This window comes from Heloderma suspectum, chromosome 3 (genome assembly GCF_057233095.1).
Source record: "Heloderma suspectum isolate Gila_16-S chromosome 3, 16-S_ref, whole genome shotgun sequence".
Lineage (NCBI taxonomy): Eukaryota > Metazoa > Chordata > Lepidosauria > Squamata > Helodermatidae > Heloderma > Heloderma suspectum.
The window spans coordinates 36,049,291-36,070,022 of NC_139460.1; the positions used below are offsets into that span (position 1 = coordinate 36,049,291).

A 20,732-nucleotide genomic window follows, 5' to 3' on the forward strand; every position below is an offset into this window, starting at 1 on the left:
TCTGCACAGTAATACCCCATGTGTAAATACTGCAAAAAAGCAAGAGATACAAACAGAACAGGAACTTTGATCCTACCAGGACAGCATTTGTAGCTACATTCACGCAGTGTTAGTTGCTCCTGATGAAAGAGTATGCAACTGTTAGATTGCAACTTGGAGGTTAGAACACAGATGCCTGCCTTTGCTGACCCTAGCTACTGAAATACAGATTCTGTCACAGCAGGAAGGAGGCATTTGCAATCCTGATACTGGTCTTGAATTTATTTGGTCAAAACTTAACCAAAAACGTAACTTCCTTTCAGATACTTTTAATACAGTATTCTTTCGTATTTCAAGGCAAACATCTAGCGGACTGCTGGCACTAAAAAAAAAAAAAAGTGGACTATTAGTAGTAACAAATCTAGATTAAAAAGAAGTTCAGAAGGGCTGAGACAAGCCTGGAATGTGGTATCTTCAAGGAAAAAACACAAATTTGGTAAGAGCCAGCATGGTGTAGAGGTTAGAGTGTTGAATTGGGGAGACTTAGGTTCAAGTCCTCATTTGGCCATAAAGCTCACTGGGTGACTTTGGGTCAGTCACTACTCTTAGCCTAACCTACCTCACAAGGTTGTCATGAGGATGAAATGGAGAGGCGGGGGATCATGTACGTCACCTTAGGCTCCATGGAGGAAAAGGCAGAATATAAATGTAACAAATCAATACATAAATCTACAAGGGATGCTACAGAGTATTTTGTCACCACGAAAGAAAATATAGAAAACTTTGAAATTTTCTGTCCTCTCACTATTGTGACCAAATATATTGCTTTTGTTGTTGTTCAGTCGTGTCCGACTCTTCGTGACACCATGGACCATAGCACGCCAGGCCTTCCTGTCCTGCACTCTCTCCCGGAGGGTGCTCAACTCCATATTCATTGCATTGGTGATGCTATCTAGCCATCTCATCCTCTGCCGTCCCCTTCTCCTTTTGCCTTCAGTCTTTCCCAGCATCAGGGTCTTTTCCAGAGAGTTTTCTCTTCGCATTAGGTGGCCAAAATATTTGAGCTTCAGCTTCAGTATCTGTCCTTCCAATGAGCACTCAGGGTTGATTTCCTTTAGGATGGACTGATTTGACCTCCTTGCAGTCCAGGGGACTCGTAAGAGTCTTCTCCAGCACCACAGTTCGAAAGCATCAATTCTTGGGCGCTCAGCCTTCCTTATAGTCCAGCTCTCACAGCCATACATTACTCCTGGGAAAACCATAGCTTTGATTAGATGGACCTTTGTCGGCAAGGTGATGTCTCTGCTTCTTACTATGCTGTCTAGGTTTGCCATAGCTTTCCTCCCAGGGAGCAAGCGTCTTTTAATTTCATGGCTACAGTCACCGTCTGCGGTGATCTTGGAGCCCAAGAAAGTAAAATCTGTCACTGCTTCCATTTCTTCCCCTTCTATATGCGACTCTACACATGGACATCACCAGATGGTCAATATCGAAATCAGATTGATTATGTCCTTTGCAGCCAAAGATGGAGAAGCTCTATACAGCCAGTAAAAACAAGACCTGGAGCTGACTGTAGCTCAGATCATGAGCTTCTTGTTGCAAAATTTCGGCTTAAATTGAAGAACGTAGGGAAAACCACTAAACCATTCAGGTATGACCTAAATCATATCCCTTATGAATACACAGTGGAGGTGAGGAATAGATTTCAGGGATTAGACCTGATAGACAGAGTGCCTGAGGAACTATGGATGGAGGTCCGTAACACTGTTCAGGAGGCAGCAACGAAATCCATCCCAAAGAAAAAGAAATGCAAGAAAGCCAAGTGGCTGTCTGATGAGGCTTTACAAGTAGCTGAGGAAAGAAGGGAAGCGAAAAGCAAGGGAGAAAGGGGAAGATATCCAACTGAATGCAGAGTTCTAGAGAATAGCAAGGGGAGACAAGAAGGCCTTCTTAAATGAACAATGCAAAGAAATCGAGGAAAACAACAGAATGGGAAAGACTAGAGATCTCTTCAAGAAAATTGGAGATCTCAAGGGAACATTTTGTGCAAAGACTGGCATGATAAAGGACAAAGAAGGCAGGGACCTAACAGAAGCAGATGAGATTAAGAAGAGGTGGAAAGAATACACAGAAGAACTATACAGGAAAGATCTGAATGTCCCTGATAGCCATGATAGTGCGGTCACTGAACTTGAGCCGGACATCCTAGAAAGTGAAGTCAAGTGGCCCTTAGGAAGCATTACTAACAACAAAGCTAGTGGAGATGACAGTATTCCAGCTGAGCTATTTAAAATCCTAAAAGATGATGCTGTTAAAGTGCTACATTCAATATGCCAACAAATTTGGAACACTCAGCAATGGCCGCAAGACTGGAAAAGGTCAGTTTACATTCCAATTCCAAAGAAGGGCAACGCCAAAGAGTGTTCAAACTACCGCACAATTGCGCTCATTTCACATGCCAGCAAGGTGATGCTCAAAATCCTACAAGCTAGGCTTCAGCAGTATGCGAACCGAGAACTACCGGAAGTACAAGCTGGGTTTCGAAGAGGCAGAGGAACTAGAGATCAAATCGCCAACATTCACTGGATCATGGAGAAAGCACGAGAATTCCAGAAAAATGTCTATTTCTGCTTCATTAACTACGCTAAAGCCTTTGATTGTGTGGATCACAACAAACTGTGGCAAATTCTTAAAGAGATGGGAGTACCAGACCACCTTACCTGTCTCCTGAGAAACCTGTACGAGGGTCAAGAAGCAACAGTAAGAACCAGACATGGAACAACCGATTGGTTCAAAATTGGGAAAGGAGTACGACAAGGCTGCATATTGTCACCCTGCTTATTTAACTTATATGCAGAGTACATCATGAGAAATGCCGGGTTGGATGAATCAGAGGTCGGAATTAAGATTGCTGGGAGAATTATCAACAACCTCCGATATGCAGACGATACCACCCTAATGGCAGAAAGTGAAGAGGATCTCAAGAGCCTCTTGTTGAGGGTGAAAGAGGAGAGTGCAAAAGCTGGTTTGAAACTCAACATTAAATATATATATATATATATATATATATATATATATTGCTATCTAGCTATAATTCTGAAGTATAGGCCTACCAGCCAGAGCAAGGTATGCCTATGGAAGCAACTGCATACATTTCCCAGAGTAATCAGCCCTGTTCAGGGTTTCTGATTGCATGGAGGATTCTAAGCGTTTAGCTGAATGAGTGAAGAACCTCCCCTTCAAACCTTTCGCGCAATGCACGAAGGCCTGAGGCTGCACTCGGTGGGGACATTGGGAGCAGGGCTAGTATGTGTGGCCCCGTTCCTCCCTCAATGCATATGGAGAACATATGGAGGTAAACAACTACACAGTGCTTTACTGGGCCTCAGATCAAGGTGAAGACCACTATCATCCTAGAAAGTGAATGGTGATCCAATTTTACATGTCTTTTACCACAGGAACAATTGAAGTTTTGAGGGAAAGTATGTTATCCAATATTAGAAGAAACTTCTAGAATTAAAAACAAAGTTCAACCGTGTTCTGTGTAACCGCAATTTTAAAAAGGAGTGGGCTGTGGGAGGCTTGGGGACAGAGAACCAGCAGCGGAAGCTTAACACCACAGAACAAGGAGCTAAAAGAAGTCACATCCCAGATTATAAAAAGATTTGGTAATTTGCTTATTAATTACGTGCACCTTTGATCCAACAATTTTCATGTATATCATCCATATTAAAAGCTACACAAGATTCTCTCTCTGAAGTTCCATTCTTGCTTATGCTTCCATGCAAGATATGCACAACAGGCCTGGAAGGTTTGCTTTCATATTAATTAACAAGAAGGAAACAGCAACAAAATGTTGAAGTGCTTTGAATTATGTCTGCAGCAGAAATTGTAGTGAAAAGTTCAAAGGAATAATGGGATTGGAGTCCTGTGGTCTGTCACTACAGGAATTTGTCCTGCCACCATTTTTAAAAACAAAAACACACCCCTTAAAAAAAAAATGACAAGTTTTTACTTTTATATTATGCCTCTTAAAAATCCATATTTTGCACCTCTAAAGTAAGCTTGATATACATCCCTGAATTTGGGATTAAGCAAGCAGTCCAACTTACACATTGCATGTATGCAAGGTATGGGATCCTAGAGGCTAGGCACCTGTAAGGGAGCTTTCTCTGCCACCCGCACAGTTGTGCCTGGTGCCACTGAGGGACATTTCCCTGCACTTCCTCTGAGCCAGGAGGAAAACCTCTAGACAGCGTGGACTAGCCATGGCTGCAGCTGAGGCTGAATTAACAGTCTCATGGGGATGCTCATGTATTCTTGCCCTACTCCTCCCCCTTTCGTACACATTATCACACTCCTGTATAGTCATGTGTCCCCCATTGCATTTGATTGTTTTGCCCCCTAAGGTTATTTAACCTTTCTGTTTGTATCTGTACAAACCTCTGAGGTTCACTGGAGCATGCTGATACCGCCCTCTTCTTCTTCAGTGGCCCTGTTTTGGTTACAAAGCTGTTGGCAATATGGGGCTGAATTCAGTATTATTTATTTTTACATTCACCTCACACCTTTTCTTCAAGGAGCCCATGATCCTCCTCCTTTCCATTTTACCCTCACAACAAACCTGTGAGGTAGGTTAGGCTGGGAATAAATCAGTGGCCCAAAGTCACCCAGTGAACTTCATGGGAGTGTGAAGACTAGAACCCTGGCCTCCCCAGTCCTAGTCCAACACTCTAACCACTCTGCCACACTGGCTCTCAGTATTAACCAGTTTGACTATTGTATTAAAAGGTGTGATTACTGATTTGAGAATACTATTCCTGAAAGTATAGTGGTAGATGTACATTTTTCCAAACCATCTCTCCTCCAGCTGTACCTTAAAATCTATCTATCTATAGTGTATTACAATCAGATGCAATATATAAACCCTGTATGCTTGTGCTTCAAAATTTAAAGGCTCTGTTCTTGAATAATTGAAGAAGTGTGTTATTATACATGCTTTAGGGATATCTTAATTACAACAACTTATAAAAATGTGTGGACAATTCTTGAATTTCAAAGAACCTAAACTCTAAGAATTCCAGCAAAACCTTGTATTAATGTGAAATACATGATTTCTTTATAACTTCTCTCCCCATGGCAACTCTTTCAACCAACACAAATGGCAGGAAGAGACTTATTGGTAATGTTTTTATATCTGGATATTTATTCCTGAGAAATCCTACAAATGTTTCAATTCCTTTGAAAAAATGTACTGTAGTCAATTAGCTGTTGCTCACATAACTAGATGGCAGTTTTACACTATTCTGCTACAAATGAAAATGTGTGAACAAAGGTTAGATTTTAACAGTCACTATTAAATTCCATCAAGATGGACTATGAAATGGGAAGTTTCATTTTCTCTGTACTGAAATTTCCATATAACTCAACCACATAACTATTTTATATCCAGTTTACTTCATCTTCTTCCAGTAACAAGCATACTTTATACTCATCCGTTTATATTCACAATTTAGGAGCTTACAAAAACCAAAAACAGCAATGGTATGTAAGACTTTGGCTAGGATACAAAGACACAATTGCTACACATCACCATCATCATCATAATTTCCATACCGCCCAATAGCTGAAGTTCTCTGGGTGGTTCATAAAAATGACAAACCACAAATACAAGGTAATAAAAACAATACATTTAAACATACATTTAAAAACGAAACAGCTAAAACAGTTACAGTTTCAGTAAGATACATACTGGCTGGGGAACGCTGGGAGTTTTTCTGTCAGAACATGCACAGGATTGCACCCTTAATGACATGAAGGTGATTCTTAGAAGAGACTTACTGTTTCACACGTGAGACATCTTGTTTCATTGGTTAATGTTCCCTGAAAGATTTCATGAACCCATGTTGGGTCTGGTAGACTGTTGTTGTTTTCACTGTCTATGCTGCCATTAGGTAGGCGACCATTTTGTTTCTCCTGCTTTCTCTCCTCTTGCAAAATATCTGCTACTGTATTCAGCAGGTAGTTCAAGAACTCATGTGCATCTTGCTGCATATAGTTGTCAAAAAGCTCTTTAAAAAAAGAAGAAAAATTTGGACTGAACTATAAGCAAATAATATAAGCAAACACATATAAAAGCCAGTTGCTGGGAAACAACAGTGTGAGAGGGCTGCTGGCTGCTAGATGTTGAATCTAGAGGTCTTTTATTTAATAATATATTTAAGTCAAAAATACCTACAAACAGAAGTAAAGATGACACCTGTCTTGTCCTTCAGAATCCCTACCCAGTTTAATTGATGGTGTGCAACTGCACTTACCCACCAGTCCCCAAATCCAATGCCAGACATGCTATTTTCCAAATTGGGGATTTTGGTATAAACACAATGAGTTCATCTGCATTCTCCTAGATCTTGGCATCATCCACCTGGATGCCCTTCCCACCACAAAGCAGTTTTAAGTGTCAAATTACTTAAATGGCATTCATTTATGACCAAACGTCATAACTGACTTTTGGTCATAAATGAATGCCATTTAAGAACTGTCACTTGCTCAGTGGATGACATCAGTACTGCCAGGAGTTAATCCTTCCATTCAGAGCTTTTGTGTCATGCAAGAGTACTTGCTGAGCATCAACAAGGTCACAGGGAGGGACAGAGCCCCTACGAACTGAAACTCAGTCCCAATAAAACGGTGGTTCTGGGTGCAGATGCATCTCTGGTTCAAGGTAATGATGTTCGACCTGTGCTGGGACTAGATGGGCCTGCACGCTCCATGAAAGATCAGCTGTGCAGTTTGAGCATGCCCCTACATCCAGCTTTGTCACTAGAGACCCAGAGTGCTTTTTAGCAGCCTAAGGCATACAAGCCTAACCTTGATGGGGATTTGCTTGATGGGGATAGTCAGGCCATGGTTATCCATGGTCTGGTAAGTTCCCTTTTGGACTATTGGTACGCATTATACATGGGACGACATTTGAAGACTGTCTGGAAATTGCAGTTTGCAATCTAGCCGCTGTATTTTGTACTAACTGGGAACATGCACTGGGATATGTTGCTAGTATTAAAAGAGCTTTAAAATGGCTGCCAGTCCATTCCCAAGGGGACTGCTACCAGTCCATTCCCAAGGCCAATTCAAGGTATTAGTAGTGGCCTGTAAAGCCCTAAGTGAAACTTCCTCAGGGAGTTTCAACTGGTGCTTTCTGTGTCACCATTTAGGCACCAAGGGTTTTTATTCACCCAGGCCTTTTAGACAAGCTAGCGGATTTTAACTGAACTCTGTCTTGTGCTATTTTACTGCAGTTTTACCGGATGTTGTTTCATCGGTATTATGTTTTGCGTGTGATTGTAAACCATCCTGAAACCAGCTGATACAGGGTGGTATTTAATAGGGCTGTGCACAGACTCCCTGATCCACTTCGGATGCCGCTTTGGATCCTCTGAAGTGACCCCTATCCACCTCGGATCGATTCAGACCCCCTCTGCTTCGACTCACATTCGAAGCAAGATTCGGATATCTGGATCGCCCGTTTATAGCATTTTCCCATTGACTTGCATAGGAAAACACAAATGGTCCTAACTTTTTTAGTTTTTATGATACATGCATGAAATCTGCGGACCTCTCCGCCCCCCTGGAGAGGAGGCCACCTGCAAAATTTCAGACAGTTTGGCCCAGTGGTTGTTTTGCTAGGCGGAGTTAAAATCTGATGTTTTCCACAGAAATTCTCAAAGCAAAGAGCTCTAACTTCTCCCTGCTTCCACACATGCACATGACACCTTGGTCTCTCCCAGCCCCCTTGAGGGCACTGCACCCCCAAAGTCCAGGCAGTATGGCCCACTGGCTTGTGTGCAAGGTGCTGGTGAAATCCGATTTTTTCCACAAAACCTCCCAAAGAAAAGAGCGGTAACTTCTCCCAGTTTCCATGGATGTGCGTGACACCTGGGCCCCTCCCAGCCCCTCTCGAGGGCATCCCACTTGCCAAATTCCAGAACGCACTATCTGGATTAGGGGACAGAGAACTTGCCTAATGGTCCTGCTACTGACAGCAGCATCTGGGCCGCCACTGCCCCTGCCAACACCCCAAAGATGCCTCATATTGCACTGGACTGCTTCGCCACACAGTGGAGTGTTATTGGAATAAGAAGGTAATTAATGCAAATACTATGCGTCTCGTGCTTTTTCAACACTGTCTTGAAATTTGGATGTATAGTGTTGGTGGAACAACAACCTAGCACGCACACACACACAGACACACAAGAGCTAAAGAAAAACAGAACTACCTAAGCAAATGACAGGTGTCTTTAATTTATTGTTTTATATTTCATGTTCTTTTATGGAAGGCAGGGTAACTTCAAGAAATACAGGATGACAGCGCAGGTGATAAGAGCCAAGAGAAAGTGAACGATAATTTTTTTTAAAACCCTTCTTTAATTTCTGTTTTGGGAGGATCAACACAGAGAAGACCCAGATGGTTCACTTCAGCATGGGGGCCAGGGGAACCAAACACTACACACATAAGCTGCTATAATATGCCTTTTTTTAAGAATTTAGAAAGCAAGAAAAAACTAAATGCTTGAGTATGACTTAAAAGAGGGGCAAGGGAACATGCCCAGAAGTCAGTGTTTGCTTTTAAAAATTGAAGTAAGACTGGGTTTTTAAAAATCTTAAAGAGACAGAGTTGACAGACAAAAACAAGGAAATAGAATGGAGAAAGCAGAAGTGAGGGTCAACCTTAAACAACAAATGCAGCCTTTTCCAGAGTCCAAGCAACATAAACAAACGAACAAAGGAATGGCGGGGGATGGAGGAGCGTAGCAGCAACAAGGGAGGAAAAGCTATGTTATTTGAGCAAATATGGAAAGGATAAATATATCTAATACAAATAACAAACAAGTTGGAGGTAGAAAGAAATAGGAGAAGGCGGCTGGAAGGGGTGCTGCAAAGACACTGTCCCAAAGGGGATGGACGAGCAAGGAGCGAGGGAAGGATCCCACTACAACCAAGCTGTTTCGTTTTAATTTAAATATTGAGGACAGCCTAATGGCAACCAAAAACGAAGAAATAGAAGGAACAACTCCAAAGCATGTACGTGCGCGCACACACGATCATCTACCCACACACCAGCCTTCTCCCAAAGACACAGCTAGCGCAATAACCAAACGCAACCTTTTGCCAAAGTATATATACCCCCCTCCTCCACCACTCTCTCTGATTGGAGATTGCTGGTGTAAGTTCTGGCCGAGAGTTCCTATTTGCCAAAGCACACTCCCTCCTCCTCCTGCGCTTGCCTCCCCACCTCCCCCTGCCTGCTCACCTTCCCCCTCCCTCCTTCTGTCCCTCCACGTGAGCTTTCAGAAGTTGATACATTTTGGAGACAGGCTGTCTGGACTGCTCAAGCATTAAGCAGAGCTCCGAATATATGAGGCAGAGGAGGCGCTTTGTGTGTGTGTGTGTGTGGTGGGGGTGCTTTGCCCAGGGGTGCCTCAGTATTGCTCTGACCCACCTCATATCACGAGGATTTTGCTCCAAATAAGCCTGCTTTGCCTTATTATTCGGGCTTCATGATGAGGTGGTGCAAAGCACTAATATTTAAATCTTTTAAAAATAAATAAATAAATGTTGGTTGCAAGTACAAGACAGTACTAGACGAAGGTTTGTATTCAATGTAAATCCAGCTTAGATTAGACCCATTGAAAAGAATAAAATTATAGTCCCATACGTAGGACTAGTATTGCACAACTGTCTGTTCACATTTACTAGGGATAGAATGGCATTTTAACTATGACAGCAAAATTTCATAGGTTCAGGTTTGGAGGATCAGTCCAAGTAAGAATAGTGGGAAGGAACAATAGAGGGAGAACACCCCATTCCTGACTGAGTGTAACTGATAGACACAAACATTTCACAACAGCAAAATTAAGCATTACCATTCTCTTTTCGCAATCTTGTTATGAACTTTTTTGGAGGTATCACTCCAACTTTTTTCTTCTGGGTGGCTATACTGTGAAAGAGATCAGCTAAGCAGGTGAGAAGACTCTCTTTTTTTCTGGGCTGACTCTTGTATGCCAAGACTTTCTCTCGAAAAGGACGACAAAAATAAAGTGCCTGAAGAACTGAATTGCAGTAGCATGTATTTCCAAACTAGAACACAAGGAAATGATCTATTAGGTCAGACTGAAAAGGAAGAGTTATCTACTTAAGCAAGGAGCATGAATCAAAGTCAAATTTTCTAAGAAACATTTATTGTACACATATTTCACTGTTTAAGTTTCTAAAACCATAAGACCTATGAACTGTTGAAGGTGTCTCTTAACAGGCCCAGTTCTCAGCCAACTAAACTAACGCAAGGCATTTTGTAGGACTGCACTTTCAGTTTAATGCCTTTCAAATTTAAAACCCTAACATACAACACAGAAAGCAAATGATGCTTTCAGTCCAATTTAGATGTTCATTTTAACTGCTCTGTCCTTTTACTTTTTTTGTAATAACATAAAGCAGTGGTTCCCAACCCTCCTGTTAATATCCTAAAGCAGTGGTTTTCATCTTCAGGGAACCCTTTCAACATTGATTGATCCGGAACCACCTGAACAACTGCCATGGAAACATAGTGCATTGTATAAAATCCTTGACGTGTTCTCGAGTGCACACACAGGTTGGCATATGCAGGGCATTGGCCAGATCAGTGTGGAACTTCACACAAACAACGTAAGATGTAAATATACGTGACACTCTTCTGAGGCTGCACATTGCATGAAAAGATTGGTAGAGATAGACAAGCGATTTTTCAGAGAGGCTTGTCCACTTTTACTCATCTTCTCATTAAGGAACTTTTCATAGGCTTCCTAGGAATTCCAAGGTTCCCCAGAACAGTTGGAAAGCACGGCCCTTAGTGCCACAGCACACTGTTTAGTCCCCCAATAATGGATAATGGATAGTCAAAATCAAGGCAGCATACATTTCACCCAGTGGAGGCTGGTGGCTCCGATGTAGGTGGGCAGTGAATCCCCTCCGAGTTTCAGTCAGAATTCTAAGGGAGTTCTGGAGAACTCCTTTAGGATCCTGACTGAAACTCAGAGTGGATTCACCACCCCACTGACATCGGAGCTACCAGCCTCCACTGCTTTCACTATATTATCCACTACTTGAATTAAAAATGTATTTAATTAACTATATTTTCTCTGTGCCCAGAATCTGTATAGCTCTAAGGTACTGGCAAAGCAATACTTCAGCAACTTTCCTAATCATTATTATTCATTCTAGTTCGATTTCTTTCAAAGCAAACAAAATATGCAACTTACATTTACTAAACCAAAATAGTGTTCATTCACTGGAAACTGTTCCGGACCAATTTCTTTCTCTAAGGCTGAGGCATTAGCGCCCTAGGAGGAAAAAAGTTTAGTATTTATGAATAACTGCTGCACAAAATTACTAAAGGAAAATGCCTAAAAGAAAAGTAAAACCTGCATCACTCATACACTTACCAAGCATGCTTCCTACTATAAATTGGTACTGAAATTCAGGGGAGAGGGGAGAGACTGGGGCTTTTTTAGCCCTGCTCACTTTTGCCTGTGGCCCTGCCCATCACTGTAATGTACTGCCCTCAACCCCCAGAGAGCTTCTCTGAAACAGAATTTGGCCCTTGGGCTGAAAGAGGTTCAGCTCTCCTGGCTTACACCATGCATTTGATTTTTTTTACTGCTACACATCTACAGCTTTTCATGCTGATTTTATAACACAGGAAAAATATATATATTAAGTATTGTTTATATTATGCATTGCTAAAATACTCCATTTTAAAACATATTCACATTTTTCATTGATTTATTTCATGAACAGAAAACCAACAAAAGGGAAAGGCACTGGATGACGCACAAAAACAACAGAGAAGCGATTTTCAAATCCCCATAGTATTTATTTTGGAAGGAAAAGCAGGGTACACATATTATTATGGAAATGAAATGGCATTCATTTTCATTATCCAGGTCCAACTAAACTTTATTCAAGTTATACACATCTATGGAAGTGACACTGAGAGTTGCAAATCTTGCAGAATACACACTCTGCACTTGATTAAATTGTTTCCCTGAAGTCAAGTAACTGGTGGCATATTTAATGCAGATATCAACACTCCCAGGTCACAGACAAAACCTTTAAAGCTTTATGCTTCTAAACAGTCTCAGAGGTCACCCACCTAATCTAGCCATTCTTACACAAAAATTGAACTCCACTTACAGTGGAGAAAACCTGCACACCTTCTAGTTTGGGTAATCAACACCACTTGAGTCAGGCTCAGCCCCTTCTCCTTCCCAGAGCCTTATCCAGCCAAAGTTGCAGAGTATGCAGATGGCTTCTTATTAGCACCTAAGAGCACCAACAATTGGGTTAAAAACTTCTTCTATTCCTGCTCAAAATAGGCATGAAAGGAGGCAGGACAACAAACAGGTGTTGAAGAATGATTTAGGGAAGGTGTCCCCAACCTTTCTGGGCCAGTGGGATACTGAGAAAGTGTTGTGGGCACCATCACAAGATTGCTGCTGTCGCGATTGCAGCCAGTCAAGAAACACCCATTTCACAGAAGGCAAATAGTTGAGGCTAAAAGACAAGTAACCAAACGCCACCACCCACCCAGAAAACACAAGTACACAAACACTCGCCTTGCCCCTGCTGGCCCACAAGTTGGCATTCTGGGGATATGCTGGGAAAGGCTGTGAATCTGCAAGATTCAAAGCCCTTCTGTGCCCATGACATGGCTCCGAAAGTGGGAAGAACCACGCCAGACCTGGATCTGGTGCAGTTAATTTCCCTCACATTAATTCCAACGGGAGGATAACGGTTTATGAAAAAAATGGAAAAGGGAAAATAAGAAAAGAAAAAAAAACAGCTCCTCCACCTTGCCAGTGTATGCTCAGGACTTTGGATAAGGCAGTTCCTTTGCTTTCGGACCTCCCCCAGCCCCATGACTCTTATTACTCTATGCTTCACATATTAGAACTCTGAAAGCAGACCTTATGAGGAAGCACAGGCACTGCAATAATTATACAGTTATACAGTTACAGTGGTGATGTGTCAGTTAGAGTCAGTGGAGGCTGGTGGCTCCCCTGTCAGTGAGATGGTGAATCCGCTCCAGGTTTCAGTCAGAAGCCTGAAGTTCTACAGTCCTGACTGAAACCCAGAGCAGATTCAGTGTCCCACTGACATCAGAGCCACCAGTCTCCACTGGCTAGGGTGCTTCAGAATTCCATTTTTTATGTTTCACAGCTCTGATTAATCCATAAATACTTTACAAGCTTAACTGCTTCTCATATTACAAGCCTCCCATCAGTTCAGCACTCACTTAGTAGGTGTTGCTGCCTCCTTCCTCTTACTTTCTGCATACTGATACCCTTATGTGTGAGAGAGTAAGACTTCAAAATGCTAATTTTCAATGCATTTGGAGTGTTTTTCCTCTTTGAAGGACCTTTGTTTGTGTCCGTCCCCCCCCACTCCCAATCACTGGAGCACTCACCTCCCTTAAAGAGAAAAAAGCAGCAAAAGCTTGTCCTCTGCAATAGGGCTATCTCCATTCCTGAAATTACATTTATATGGTGTTTACACTACTGTTGCATGTCTAGATTTAAGTCACCAGGGCACTAAGGGGCAAGTCATTCCTGTTGCTGGCCCCAGAACAGATCATTAAAAAAAATCCTTACTCTTAGAGATAATAGGAAAAAAGCTCTATATTCATACACAATAGCCAAACCATCTGTTTTATGTTTCTTCTTTTCCACTTAAAACTGGGGAAAGTGATAATGATTTTTGTTTCCCTAACTACCACAAATTAAGGCTAATGTCCAATGAAAACAACACTGAGACACTTGCATCTTAGGACCTGGACACTTAATATAGTGTATTCAACTAAAGTGATTATGCTGATTCTAAAGCTGCTTTTAAAGTGTAATCAAGGGTGCACCAGATATTCCAATAATACAACAACCTCGACTATACAAAATTAAGGAAGTAGATGTTGCTCCTAAGTGTAAAGAAATAATGCTGATGTTGGGTAACTATTTAATGCAGAACAGAAACACATACAAAAGCCAGTTAAGACAATTTATTGGGGGGCAGGGAGGAGAGAAACACGGTTAAAAGACATATGCAATACTAGCACATTATTCTTACATGTCCGTCTTGCAAAGGCACAGAGGAATCCACTGGAGAATGATAACATAGGAAACTCAAAGGTTTCCTTGTAGGGGTATAAAGCACAGAAAGACAGTGTGGTTGAAAGTAGAGGGAAAGGGAGAGGTGTGTGAATGGTAAGCCATGGGGAAGGACAGGGGAACAAACAAATGAAAGTGTTGTGGACAAATGCCATAGGATATGGAAAGCAGAATAAAAGTCTAAGCCAGTGTCCTTCAATGTAAGGCTAAAGGGCCAGTCACTTCAAGTCCACATCTCCGCCTCCCCCGCCCCTTTCATCCACCCAGTCTCTCTCTTTTTGTAGTAGCTGCTCACTCTCACAGGGGCTCTCCAGCTGCGCCTTGTTGCTTGCTTTAGCAGTAGGCCGGCTGCTGTGATCTGGGCTATCAGAGGAAGCTTCGGGGCGGGGGGAGTCAAGAGACCTGCCACTCCCCAGCTGTAAGGTGGGTGTCGGGCGGGAATACAAGAACAATCAGCCAATTAGCTGTGGGAGATGAGGAACCCAAGAAGCAAACAGCAATGCGATTGGCTAACTGCAGTGGTGCACTGCACTGAAGGTGGAGGGAAAATCGAACGCATGGGCGAGAGAGGGAAAGAGAGAGAGAGCAATGTGGGCCTGCACTGGGAGATTTTGCAGCACTGAGGAGAGGCAGAGTACCCTTTCAGTGATGAGAAAAAGACCAAATCCAAAGACTAAGTGAGGCTGTTGGACTGACTGATGAGGACTTGCTTGGATTATATGGAGGGATGGGGAAGAGAGGCCCCAAAAGGCTGGCAGCATAATGTTGCCACTTGACTGGGAGTGGGGAAAAGAGAGCCCCCTCCCCACCTCACAGCCTGGGAAAGGCCCCAAGTGGCCTCAGAAGTGGTGCCTGGAGCCCAGAGCTGGTCCTGTGTGGAAAAATGCTGCAGCTCACTGGTCTAGGCTATATTTCTTAAAAATGGTCTGCAAAATGATACAAGAGATGTTTTTGTTGACTGCTGGGAACCCCCTATTCTAAACTGATTTGAGTGTGCTGAATCTGAAAATCACTGTTCCCAACTGATTTCTCAATCAGAAGCCCAGAATTCAAGATGGCATCCAAGCCGATGGCTTGAACTAATGCTTCCTGTTTCTATGTCTGTATAGAAGCTTGAGGTAAACAATCAGCAACTGAACTAGGTACCTAAATAACCAATACACCAAACTGATTCCTGAATTTGAATAGTAAGTAAGAAGCAAGGGGCTGTGTGTGAAGAGGCATTGGAATGCACACACTCAGTTGAATCCACCTTCTGAGGGAATTCTGAATGAGTAAATCTTACACGGCTTCTGATGGAGACACAGAAAAAGTATTTCCAAGGGATTTCATGATTCTAATACAGCTAGAGAGCAATCCTATGGCCCCTAGACAGCGTCTGGGGTGGGGCGAGATGAAATAGTTCAGATTCCTGGATCTGACATCGGACCCAGAGCTCCACCCTCAGACCCAGGAGTCCAAGCTCCCCTCCCGCTTGCAGCCAGCATAGAGAGAACTGTGTCAGCTGCCTCCCTGAGGTCACGAAAGCAACCCTGGAGAGAACAGAAAGGGGGCAGGCTAGCAGGCAGGGAGGGCCTGGGGAGGCCAGTTTACAAAGAATCCTCAAGCCTTCCCAGCCTCCTCCCCCGCTCCACAGAGCAGCTAGACAGAGCCCCAGCTAGGAAAAATACAGAGCAGAAGGAGCACAGAGGCGAAGATCGCCTCTGCGTTCTTCCCACTCCGCGTAGGATGCTTGTCAGCCTCTGGGTTTGGAGGCCAACAGGCATCCAGATATGATTGCATCCTTATATGCATTATATTTGTGTATGTTCAATTTAGTGCTACCTACAACCCTATCTGACAAAGATAGCCTAGCTACAGTTATCCATGCTCTGGCAACTCTCGTTTGGATTGCTTTAGTGCATTCATTATACATGGGGCTGCCTTTAGAAATGGTCCAGAAACTTCAGTTAGCCCAAAATAGGGCAGAGAGATTGTTAGCAGGGACTGGCCAATATGACATTATGCCAGTTATGATCTGCACTGGCTACCAGTCCTTTTCTGAGCCCAATTCAAAGTGCTGGTATTAACTACAAAGCCCTAAACCGTTTGGGGTCAGGTTACTTGAAGGATTGTCTCCTTCCATATACACCTGCCTGGACCCTAAGATCATCCTGAGGCCCTTCTCCAGGTGCCCCTGTCAAATAAGGTAAGGTGGGTGGGTACTAAAGAGGAGGGCTTTTTCAGTGGTGGCACCCCAGTACCCTCCCGAGATGGGCTCACCTGGCAGCTACACTGTGGTTTTTTCAGTGCCTGTTGAAACCCTTTTCTTTTTTCCCATGCGTTTTAGCCATTCAGTTTAAAAAACTCTGTATGTTTTTAGATTTTTGCACTGCTGCTGGTTTTCACCTTGGTTCTTACTGTGGCTTTATTCTCTTTTAAACTTATGAGGTTTTAAAATTATATTTTACTATGTTATATTTTGGGGTTTTAAGTTTGCTTTGTGAACCATCCAGAGAGCTTCAGCTAATGGATGGTATAGAAATGTGATAAATGTCTTTTTAAAATAGTTGGATTTTCAATACATTTACTTGGTATAATAGCGTATTACTTCAGTTTAATGTGTTCAACATGGGCTCATACAAAATTGAGAACAGTGCCGCAAATGACCTCCCAACTGATAAAATTAGTGTAACCTGAATTCTAGCAGTTCTTGAATGGTAGAAAAACATGGTCAAGAGCAAGTTATGGTTTTTGTTAAAGAGCGACTTTTGTTGACAGAAGATAGAAAATCCAAGTCTATTATCACTATCCAATGAAAAAACCCTCAGCTTTAATTCTCAAAGACATATACAGTAAAATCACTGAGGACAGCAAAGAAAGTAATCCAGGCTGACAGGAACATTGAGAAACCAGAAGCCCAGAGCCCCGCCAGCGATACCTTGCTGCATCACTTCAAGTGCTGCTACTTGCAAACAGCTAGTTGCAAACTGTCCACCTCAAGAACATACAATTACCACAAGCTGCAGATAGAAGGAAAAAAGGTCTCACTCCCATCCTTACAACATTTGACCTATTCCTCAGGCTTGCCTTGATGGGGTGTGGCTGCAAAAGAGTCTGTAAGTGCTAAGTGTGCAAATGTGGATTGCTCCTTTTAAATGTTCTCTATTTCATAGAATAGTATAGTAGGGTTGGAAAGGGCCTACGCGATCCCTTATAAGACCCCTATGAGTACATTATGTACCTTAATTTGTTCTTCATTAAGGGTACAATCCTATACTTGTTAAAACAGAAAAAAGTCCTACAACTCCCAACATCTCTCTAGCCAGTCATGTTGGCTGGGGCATTGTATAACTTTTTTCTGTCTAAACATGCATAGGAAAGGAAAGGTTCCTCCTGTGCAAGCACTGAGTCATTGCTGACTCCTAGAGGGACACCGCTTTCGCTGGCGTTTTCATGGCAGACTGTAGCGGGGTGGTTTGCCATTGCCTTCCCCAGTCGTGACTACCTTTCCCCCAGCAAGCTGGGTACTCATTTTACCGACCTCCCTAAATGTGTTTATAGCATATTAAACATCTTCATAAATTTATCATTATCGTGTTTTATTTCAAACAGATGAAATCTCATATTGGCATGTAAGCCAGCCTTCTCCAACGTGATGCCCTGCAGATGTTTTAGCCTGCGACTCCCATCACCCCTGGTCAAAACATCTCAAGGACACCACATTGAGTAAGGTTGCTGTAAGACATGCTAACTAGACAAAAACAAGTGGACTCAAATTGCAGGTTACACTAATACCCCTATATGTCAAAATATATAGTGATAGTCCTATGTTTTCAGTCAACATAACATTTAATTTACAAGTCACATGGAAGAATTAAAAGCATTGCTCTGTTTTTCTAGAATGCCATATCATGAAATCGGCTATTTTAAGGCAGTGATACGTTTTGACAACACTATATGGTCTGCCACACTGATTTCATGAAATGATATTGTGGGACATTTCTGGTATGTATTCTATTGATTCTGATGGCACCTAAACCCCCAATTCAATTGTTTATCTCATGTTCCTATACAGCCATAGAAACAAGAATTCATTTGCATCACCAGCTTGGACATCGTCTTGAACTCTGGGCTTAGAAGCAGTACTTTCAGATTCAGTATTAATTAACCAAAATGCCTCTTGCCATTTTGAGGGAATTTACCCTAGACTATAAAGAAAAGTGAAGTAATTTATTGCAGGAGGGAGAAGGTGTAATCTCTAAGCCAAGGAAAGAAAGAGATACCAGCGGCTAGTATCCTTTTGCTCAGTAAAGAACAACAGATCAGTACAAACCCTTGACTCATTTTTTCTTGATTTGTGGGGCTATGAGACAGGTAGTACCATAAATCACCTGGACCCAGATAAGGTGCCATTTACAACCTTCTGCAAATGGTAATAGTGATGTATCTTTCTCAAAGAGACAGCCCTTGCACCTGTATTTCATAGAACAGTAGGGTCGGAAGGGGCCTATAAGACCATCGAGTCCAAACCCTTTTTCATTCAAAGGGGAAACGGTATCACAGTTCCCTGACCCCTTACACTAAGCAGTTAAGTATTTTAAGATGGGATGGGAGGAGCACCATCAGCAAGGCTACAGATTATGAATTAAAAAACCAAATGTACCCTAAGCCACATATCAGAAGAATCCCTCCTTGCAGAGGCTTTATCGTTCCTCAGGTGGTTTTCTGAACTAAATTATCTCATTCATTTGTCTCTTTCATAGTTAAATAAGTCATACATCAAAGTATGCCAGCACTGACATCAATATTGTGTCCTCTAACGCGGATTAACACCAGTTTTGATCCTGCCCTCCTTTTCCAAATAATTATGGCATAAAGAAAAGCAAATCTAGATAGGAGAAGCTGTAAATTCAAATGAAGACTTCATAGACATGACAATCAAGATGAAGCAGGCTCTAGTCCACAATAGCATATGCCGCAATTTATTTGTCTTTAAAGGTAACACAGAATGCTCTGTTGTTTTGATGCAACACATTACCAGTTCCCACACTTGCATGAGAAAAGCACCTTCCTTGTTTGCTTTAAATGTCATGCTCCCACATAGCACCTATACATCCTGATGCATCAGTTCTACCCTATGTCCTAGTATCATGAGGCCCACCTCCTAAATCCATCTCCACCCACTTCTCAGATTTATTTTATTTGTTTTTTGAAAGGCCATTAATCTGACTCAACTCCCTGCTTCTCCCTCTTGTCACCACCTCCAGCTCTCCCGCTCATTATCCACGGGTGGGCAGAAGGTAGATCTGGATCTCCTAGTGCATTTCCGGGTGATTTACAGCAGATCAGCAAGGATTTTGGAATTCCAATTTCTTAACAGCAGCAGCAGCAAAATTACCCCCGCGATCTAAATTACCCTGCTGAAAAATGAAGAACGCTTGGGGTAACCAGGAGCGGGTTTTTGCACGGAAGGGCTGTGAGCTCCATTCTGGAACTCAAACAAAACAGATGCCTGGGCTCAGAATGCTTTAATCCCTTCTTCTGCACCAGGCTCCGGCTGGTGGATCTCGGCTTCCGCCCTACAACGTGGATCGTGGGAGCCTGAGCTCTGCCTCTTCTCGATGCTGACCCAAACCTTTGCACGCCTCTGTCTTAGGCTCGCCTTCTGACCTTTTCTCAAGGCAGCAAGCCCAACGCGCGCCCTTTTTTTTTTTTACACGAGGAGCAAGCCTCATCGAACTCAGCGGGCCTTGTTTCCGAGTGAACATGCACGGCAGGCTACGGGCTGCAGGTGGCCCAATTCCGGCTGCCCACACGCGCTCCCTCCATGCAGGAGGGGGCCCCAGTTGCACGGAGACCACCCCACCCGTTGCCCTCCGCACACGCCCCCAGATCCCTCCCGAGTAGACCTCCAGGCACACCCACACGCAGACTCCGCCTAGACTCGCCCGCCTGGATCTACCCACGCAGCGGCCTGACAGGGAGACACCCCCCCCCCCATATATATGCACGTATCTCCCCTGCTCACCATGGTACAGATGGAAGCGATTTTGGAGACTGTCATTAGGGTTTCCATCCGCGCAGCGCCATCTTCCACCCAATCACAACGTCGAGGCGAGCCGGGAGAGTCCCGCTGATGGAGGAGGAGGAGGAGACGGAAGAAGGCAGCCCGGCGGCGGCGCCGCCTCCTCCAGCCAGCTGCCTAGAGAGCGGTACTCCCCGAGGGCTCCGCCCGCCGGACGAAGCGACCCGTGGCAGCTCCAACCGCCAAAGCGCGAGCGGGCGGCGCGCGCGGCATTCGCTCGCTCCTTTCTGCGCTCACCTGTACTCGCAAGCGCCCCCTCCTCTCTCTCGGCGCGCGCGCTCACCGCTGCTCCAGCCGGCCCTTCTTCCGCCCACACACAAGCCCTGGAGCCGAGGCCGGCCGTACCTCGGTTTCACCCGGATCCTAGCGCCGTGGGATTCACTGCCACTGCGCCGCGCCGCGCCGCGCCGCGCCCCCCTCCCCTCCTCTCCCGCAGCCAATCATGTTTCCACGATCAGCGCGCGAGCGTTCTGTCCGCCTCTGTGCTGCTG

General features: G+C 43.6%; 1 protein-coding gene across 1 annotated transcript in view; it reads right to left on the reverse strand.

Moving 5' to 3' along the window:
- The window catches only part of USP12 (ubiquitin specific peptidase 12), a 30,150-nt gene extending 9,678 nt beyond the window's left edge, over positions 1-20,472 (reverse strand). Inside the window, exons 1-4 of the mRNA XM_084842900.1 lie at positions 20,185-20,472; positions 11,274-11,354; positions 9,903-10,116; positions 5,821-6,050 (exon numbers count right to left, since the gene is read on the reverse strand). Coding sequence (XP_084699026.1) covers positions 5,821-6,050; positions 9,903-10,116; positions 11,274-11,354; positions 20,185-20,232 — 573 coding nt within the window. The 5' untranslated portion in view covers positions 20,233-20,472. The remainder of the gene's footprint in view (positions 1-5,820; positions 6,051-9,902; positions 10,117-11,273; positions 11,355-20,184) is intronic.
- Between the last annotated feature and the right edge of the window lie 260 nt (positions 20,473-20,732).